Below are 7994 nucleotides of genomic sequence, written 5' to 3'. Positions count from 1 at the left end.
TTTTGTTATTTATTCCCTTGACCTCATCCGTTCTGGGGCTTGGCTGGCACTAATGGCATTAACTGGGTCTCTGTTATCTCTCTCCCTGACCAGGGTGATTTAAGTTACTCGCTCTCTGATTGAGGAGAACAGGTATAAACCATTTGCTCCTAAGTGTCTCTGGTTAGGGAAGATAAGATCTAGAAATTTATTAGCAGGTTGTCAATTGCTCTGCCTTGTTTAACGATTTTGTTTCAGTTTCCCTCATTCCGCTTGCCAGGGAATTTTCCTAACTTCTTTTTATCCTGCCTCAGTAATACTGTGCGTTTGTGTAGTCGCCTCTTTTTCTTCCCAGATTGTAAGTGCTTGCGGGCGGGACTATCACCTGCACAGCATCTGGGTCAAGATAGCAACTTGCTATACTGATGGAGGGTAAATGAAAAAATCCTTTTTTTTTTTTTTTAGTTTATGTTTTCTTTCTTTCTTTCTCTCCCCCGCCCATTCCCTTCCCCCCCCCCCCCCCCCCCCCCCGGCCAAGCATTGAGTAATGTTCCGTTAGAAAATGTCAGCCTGCCTCCACTGAACAGGGAGAAAAAAAAGAGAAAAGCCGCTTTATACAACTTGGGAGGAAACAGTAAAGGTGGACAGGGACATGCACCCTCTCTCTGTGAAAGGCCCAGCGTGGCAGGGGAGGCGTTCCCTTCGCCGTCCCCCTAAATAAGGGGGCGCCTTCTCTTCAAGGCCTCACCGGAGTTTTCTCCTCAGGGTTAGGGGCTCTTGGAGGAGCGAGCAGTGTCAGACACAATTCCTATAATGCTGAAATTCCAGGCTTCAACAAAACCAGAGTGAGCTTGCCGATTTCCCGCCCCGAGAGCGGATCCGATTTTAGTTCGAAATCTGGGCAATACGTTTCTAAGCTTTAAAAAGCTTCCCGAGGCGTGCCGTATGCGCTCGGTGGAGACGGGCGCAAGCAGGCGGGACTAGCTCCTAAACCAGAGTGCGGGCTTGCCCCGACCGGAGCCTGGTGCCCGCGTCCCACAGCGCCGCGTCCCCGCCTAGCGGTAGACGGCCCCCAGGGAACCGCACGTCTCTGCCAGTCTGGCCGGGACGCGCTCCAAACCTCAGCCCATCTCGGCTTCTCCAAACCCGGTTCGCGCCGACTGGCAAGCCCTTCCCACCTCCTCCCAGTGCCCAGTACCAGCTCTTGTACTGGGAGACCAGGCTTCCTTCGAAGCCCGCCAGGGAGGGGTGCTAAGGGTGGCAGGGGTTGCGGGAAGGGGTTGGGGGGTGGGGGGAGGCGGGCAGACCTGCCCTTCCGTCCCTATGCAGACCTGGGAGTGGGAAGAACCTCACCCCCTCCCCACGCCACCCAGGTCCCCGCGGTGGTCTGCAGGCCCGGAGGCGTGGAGGCTGAGGCGGCCAGGTCCCCAGGCGCCGAACCCGAGCCGCAGTGGGTGCTGGCAGAGAGCCCAGAGCCGCGCTTCTGGGCGACACGCTGCGTGTGGGTGGCTCCTGCGCTCACCACGCTTCGCAGGGAGCTGAACTCAGTCCCGCCGGCCTGCGTGTGGAGGCTCAGCTGGCGGGCTCAGCTGGAGTTTTTCATGGAGCGAGGGGCCAAGCTGCAAGGAGGCTGGGGAGGTGTCCCCAAAGCTTAGAGCCGATCTCTGCTTCCCAGGAGAATCGGCCCGCCAGGGAAAGGACCTACGTATTTTGGAGGTGATTTCTAAACAGGACCTCAGGAAAGTTTTTTTCCTTCGGAAACCCGGAACCAGGCATCCCCCCCCCCCCCCCCCCCCCTCGCTTCTCCGTAGCCGCCAGAGCCAGCGCGCGGCGCACTCAGGCTGGTGCGCGAGCTGGAGCGCGGCCGGGGGCTCAGCACGGGCACGTCGCCCGCACACTTGCCCAACTCCCACAGCCACAGACAGGCGCCTCTGCAGAGCTGTCTCAGCGCCCCGGGCTGCCCTCCCTGGAAGTTGAGTGTCGGTCATTGCAGCTCTTTTGCAAATCCTTCCTTTTCCTCTTAGGTTCCAGCTGCAGACATCACCCTCTCCCCCCCCCCCCCCCCCGCCCCCGCGCGCGCAATTACTCCGATGACACCGTGCGCCCCCTGGCGGAGGGTGTGGGGCGCTCGGCTTGCAGACTCCCACAGCAGGTAGCTGCAAAAGGCGTGGTGGCTGCGACGCCGGAGTGAGGCAGTTGCCAACAGCTGGTGCAGCTGCCGCGCTGCGCACGGGGACTGGCGAGTACGCAGCCCAGGTCCTGCCCCTTCCCGGTGACGTCTCTGCAGCGGGCTATAAAAACCTCGCGCGCAGCCTGCCGAGGTTCTGCTAACTCCCTAGCCCAGCAGGACCCGAGCCAAGAAGAGCCTGCGAAGCTGCAGGAGGTGGTGGTGGCGACGCTGCAGGAGGCGGTGGCGGCGGCGGCGGCGGCGGCCGCAGAAGCAAAGGGAAAATGTCCAGCTGCACACGGAGCTCCAGAATGCCAGCCATACACTCAGAACTTTTATGGGTCGCACTGTGAGGGGCACCCTCTAAGCCCCAAGTCCTCACGAAGCACAGAGCGTTGCCTACCCCGCTGCAGGCAGGCAGGGGGAATACGAGTTGTAAGCAGCAGCAGGTGCAGAAAGGCGGGGTCTCCAGCTTCCCGGAACCGGGACCCACAGAATTGCTTTCCCATTTCCAGCCCAGCGCAGAAGGTACGCTGTCTCCAGATTGCCGAACTCAAATGCCTCCTGAAGCTTGAAAGTGGAGGCATTCCGTGCCAGCAGGGGCAGCCAGACAGCTCGCCAGAAGCATTCTTCTCCACAGCGCCAAGGGTCCTGCTTGCAAGGAAAGAGCCTGCAGCTTTCCCGTCTGGGTCTGGGTTCAGCAGGACCCTGTCCCCTGGCGCTGGCCTCAGCACCCCGCTGCCAAGGGGGTGCGTGTACGGAGAGGACAGCTTAACCACCCAGCCACGGGATGGATAACGTCCTCCCGGTTGACTCGGACCTCTTCCCAAACATCTCCACCAACACCTCGGAGCCCAACCAGTTCGTGCAGCCAACCTGGCAGATTGTCCTTTGGGCAGCTGCCTACACGGCCATCGTGGTGACCTCTGTGGTGGGCAACGTGGTGGTGATGTGGATCATCTTGGCCCACAAGAGAATGAGGACAGTCACCAACTATTTCCTGGTGAACTTGGCCTTCGCGGAGGCCTCCATGGCCGCGTTCAACACGGTGGTGAACTTCACCTACGCTGTCCACAACGAGTGGTACTACGGCCTGTTCTACTGCAAGTTCCACAACTTCTTCCCCATCGCCTCGGTCTTTGCCAGCATCTACTCCATGACGGCCGTGGCCTTGGACAGGTGAGCTTGCCCTTCGTGGGAAGGGGAGAAAGTGTCCACAGAGGGCGATGGCTTTGCTATGGGGCTGCCGGGGTGGGTGGTGCCTGGTTCAAGGTGGAGGGTCACCTGTCCTGGGGTTTTTACTGACGGCCAGTTGTTGATGGGGGCACTTTGTCTTATCTCACCATTTTCTTCTCTAGTTCCTCTTTCCTCCCCCGCCCCCTTCACCCATCACCAGTCTCCTCTCCTTTCTTCACAAAACTCCCTTTTCTCTTCCCTCTTTTCTTCATCCCTTCCCTACTCATCTCCTGGACACTTTCCTTTCAACTTCTGCTTTGCTTCTTTCCATATATTTCTTCTCTCGTTTGCCCTGAAAGCTTGCAGGGGCTAGCCACGCTTGGCCAAGGTGTGTGTTCCTGCCTGTCACTCTGCATACCCCTGCAGGCCTGCTTCGGGGACAGAGGGGGCGCAGCCTCTGGTGCCTTCCAGTTTTAAGTATGCCTAGCCAGAATTTCTCATTTTTCACTTTTTCCTGAAGATTCAGGAACTTGCTTCTCCCACCTCAACTTTCCAATGTTATTTGGATGTGAAGAGCATTTCATTGAGTCAGAAATACTTAGAATTCTAATTCAGCTTCCTCTATTCAGTTCCCACTCAGAAATAAGAGGCAGCACTCTGTTCTTAAGGCGCTCCACAGATAGGGAGCTTACCCAGGAGTTTTTCTAAATTTATCTCGTAATGTGAGGTCAATGTTGTTAGCCTGTCTGTATCCACAGAGAACTGTGCTTGGCAAAGGCAACTGCGAACTCTGTCTTTCATGCAGCCAACAGGTTAGGATTGCAGGAGCGGATAGAACGTGATAAGGTTGGCATCTTCGAATACAGGGGCTAGTGCTCTGGAATGAATGGCCCCCAGGTGGCATGATGGAAAATTGATTATTAGAACACAGCTCTGTTTGTATTGACTTTTTTTTGTGGGTGTCCTACGTATCTCTGTGTGTATCTCTGTGTGCAGCCGTGCTAAATGTTTACGGGGGATGTGGAGGTATGTTTCAAACACCTGGCACCGTGATTTTAAAACGGGTTCTTTGATGGCCTTGCTGAGATAAATGAATGTGAGAAACCCAAAGAAGGAACTAGGAGAAAAACTTTTTTAAAAATTCCCAAACTGTTAAACCTTTTGCATAAAGATTGTTTACGATTTGCAATCAATTTGAAGTTGTTTTTTCCAGCTTGTATAGTGAATGAACACTTTTAGGATCAGAGAAGGCTGTGTGTCCTTGGCGGTGGGGTCCAAATGCTGCCTTCTAAGTCCCACAGACACCTCCCTCCCCTTGTGCAGCTCGTATGTGCCCGATAGGTTGTGTGTAAGACAATCTGTGGTGAGTCAATTTTATTTTAAATGTGGAGGAGAAACCAATTACTCAAAGTGGGAGTGAAGTGAATTCTTTTGTGAATGTACCTTTTATGCCACTCTGGTTTTCAGTTATTCAGTTTGCTGGGAGTGAGGTATACTTGTACATCTTTCTGCACCAATTTACTCCTGCACCTCAAGCAGCCCCCCCTTAAACTTAGAAAACCCATAGCGTGATATATGACCGCATATAGAAGCAGTGAAAACTGGTACCTTATACACACTCTCTGGATGCTCCCTAAATTAGAGGGGAAGTTGGTATTTTTACTGCGTTGGGACCTGTGTGAGCTCAGGAGACCTGTCAACCAGTGTGAGCACCCGTGGGCAGCTCTTCTGCTTTGACTTCCATAGAAATGACACGTTCCACAGCCCTGCTCTTTCCCTTGGAACTTGGAAGGTTAGGGCAGGAGTCAGGGTCAACGTCTTCACAGTGGACTGGGCATGAAGCTACCTCGACTCTGGCATCTCAAGCTCCACTGTTTTATCTAGATGGCAAATCACAGACAGGACCCCGACCCTGCGTGACCCCTGCTCAGTGAGGCCAGAGGGTCTCTGGTGCCAGAGCTGAGGGAAATGACAGCACCGAGAAATGTCTCCATGTCCCTAATGTACAGATACAGTCCAGGGAGATTATCAACGACACGCTCAAGGTTAGAGTTCAAGGTAGAGTTAGGGAGGAGGTGTCAGGGTTGTGTCTCCAAGTCTCCTCCCCCAACTATCTCCCCTCCCACTATGTTCCTTCTATTTTTCCTTGCTCACCTCCTGAGCACACAGCGAATCAACCCCCTCAGGCCCTCTGGAGGATGTAGCTCCCCAGCATTTGTGGTCATCCCTTCTCTCCCGAGAATGTTTTAGAAAGGAAGGGCCTTAAGCCCTCTCCATGAGTGCTCGCTCCCTTCTCCAGCAAGGCAATGCTGGCTGTGAGAAAATGCTAAGCTACTTTTTGTGTGTTCCTTGAATCTGTCACAGATAATCTTTGAATCAAGCCTTAAAAAATGAAAGCAACATGTTTTTTTCAGATTACAAAATTGAACCTCATTCACTGCAGAAAACTGGAGAATGATGAGACACAAAAATACAAATCAACCACTACATCCTTATGCAAAAAATAACACTTGTTAGCATTTGGATTTCTCTTATGACTATTACACTACGTAACTGAGGTCAGATTCTATATAATTTCATAGCTTGCTTTTTTCTGTTGATATTAATGGAAAATATTAATAACATTTCCCATGTTATTAAAACATCTTCAGTAACATAATCATAATGGCTTTCTATTATTCCATTATATGAATGTGCTATCATTACTTTAAGAATCCCTCTACTGTTGGGTATTTAGGTGATTTCTAGATTTTTTGCTATTATGATTAATACACTACTATACATTTCTGCATGATAATTTTGTTGTTGTTGTTATTTAATTTTCTTAGGATAGAGTCCCAGAAGTGGAACCATTGGGTCAAATGAAATTAATTTTTAAAAAAAGTTTCCTCCTAATTTTAAAGGATTATAAACTCTGAGCAGAGCAAGGAACATGTCTGTCCTCTCTTGTTTAGTTTATCTCCTCAGCACAAAGCAGAGTACTTGGCACCTCACAGTTACTACATGTTTATTGAATAAATGAATGAATAAGATAATACAGGTTTCTAGAACATTTGAAAAAATGCATACAATTATAAAGAATATGTAAAAATTATTTATAATCCCTCTCTGACAGATAAGCAGTCAAAATTCTGGAATGGTAGTTTATACTTACTTTTTTTGTGTTGTTTACCACATACGGTCACTCACACTTTAAGGATAAATCTGGGGCCATAATAAAAATAGTTTCAACAGTTGTTTGTTTTGTTTCTGAACATCATATCCTGGGCATTTTTCATGTCATGAAGTAGATTTAATGGTAGGATTTTTAATGGATGCATTCTATTGCCTGGCTATAATAATTTCTTTAAGCATTCCTCTATTTTTAGATGTAATTTGTTTCCATTTGTAATGATTACAAGTAACTTTGAAATGAACATCCTGGGTATAAATCTTTGAGAACATCCCTTGTTCTTAGAAGAATCTCATTGAAGTGGAGTTGCTGGGTCCAACTGTCTTGATAAACTTTGCCAAATTTCCTTCTGGGTCCAAAATATATGCACAGAAAAAACACATCAGCAGCAGATTTTAGTACTAATTTAAATCTTTTCTATAATATTTCTATAGAATGGGTAAGAGAAAGAGATCCCCTTTAGAAGAATACTTTTTTGTTTGTTTGTTTGTTTAAAATACATTTATATTGATTTCAGAGAGGAAAAGAGAGGGAGAGAGAAATAGAAACATCAATGATGAGAGAGAACCATTGATCAGCTGCCTCCTGCATGCCTCACACTGGGGATCAAGCTTGCAACCTGGGCATGTGCCCTGACTGGGAATCAAACCACCGCCTCCTGATTCATAGGTTGGTGCTCAACCGCTGAGCCATGCCAGCTGGACGGAAGAATACTTACTTATTAGAGACAATGGTTACATAGAATAAAAAAGTTGCAGAGACAAATATACCTAAGTAAGATGAGGTCTACCTCTAATTAAGCTCTAACATCAAGGATTGTACTTTTTTTTTTTGGCCAATACCGGTTTGGCTCAGTGGATAGAGCATCGGCCTGCGGACTCAAGGGTCCCAGGTTCGATTCTGGTCAAGGGCATGTACCTTGGTTGCGGGCACATCCCCAGTAGGGGGTGTGCAAGAGGCAGCTGATCGATGTTTCTCTCTCATCGATGTTTCTAACTCTCTATCCCTCTCTCTTCCTCTCTGTAGAAAATCAATAAAATATATTTTTTTAAAAAAAGGATTGTACTTTTTGAAACTCTACAATTCTCCCACTTTAAAATAAAATGTAACTTTTTTTTCCTATTATAAAAACCAAAAGGTGTGCGTGGTGTTTCATAAAATTAGAAGTTGGAGGACACTGAGAGGTGACACATGCATTTTGCAGGGGCTGGTGATAGTAGCCAGTTTTACTATTATGGGGCGGCACCTAAGAACAGAGGAGGGGGACTAATCCCTAAGCCCCTTAAGAGGGGCTATAGGAACAAAAGGTAAACTGGCTTAGCACCACGCACACAGCAACAAAAGGCTCAGAAAAGCACCGGCCTGGTATCATTGCTTCTGCACCTGGTAAGGAGCAAGTATAATTTCAGTGACATGAAAGGGGAAGGTTGCTCATTACTGAGACCGATTCTGGGTGTGTTGTGCTTGAGTGAAAGGAAACATCCACACAATGATGGCCTC

The 7994-nt window shown here is 49.4% G+C and overlaps 1 protein-coding gene across 1 annotated transcript in view; it reads left to right on the top strand.

Moving 5' to 3' along the window:
- The first annotated feature begins 2333 nt into the window (after positions 1–2333).
- Positions 2334–7994, top strand: part of TACR1 (tachykinin receptor 1) — a 126540-nt gene continuing 120879 nt past the window's right edge. The window contains exon 1 of the mRNA XM_079792652.1: positions 2334–3325. Coding sequence (XP_079648778.1) covers positions 2937–3325 — 389 coding nt within the window. The 5' untranslated portion in view covers positions 2334–2936. The remainder of the gene's footprint in view (positions 3326–7994) is intronic.

The sequence above is a fragment of the Cnephaeus nilssonii genome (assembly GCF_951640355.1).
Source record: "Cnephaeus nilssonii genome assembly, chromosome: 15".
Classification (NCBI taxonomy): Eukaryota; Metazoa; Chordata; class Mammalia; order Chiroptera; family Vespertilionidae; genus Cnephaeus; species Cnephaeus nilssonii.
The sequence above is the reverse complement of the archived record's forward strand: the minus strand, read 5'-3'. Positions and strand labels throughout refer to the sequence as shown.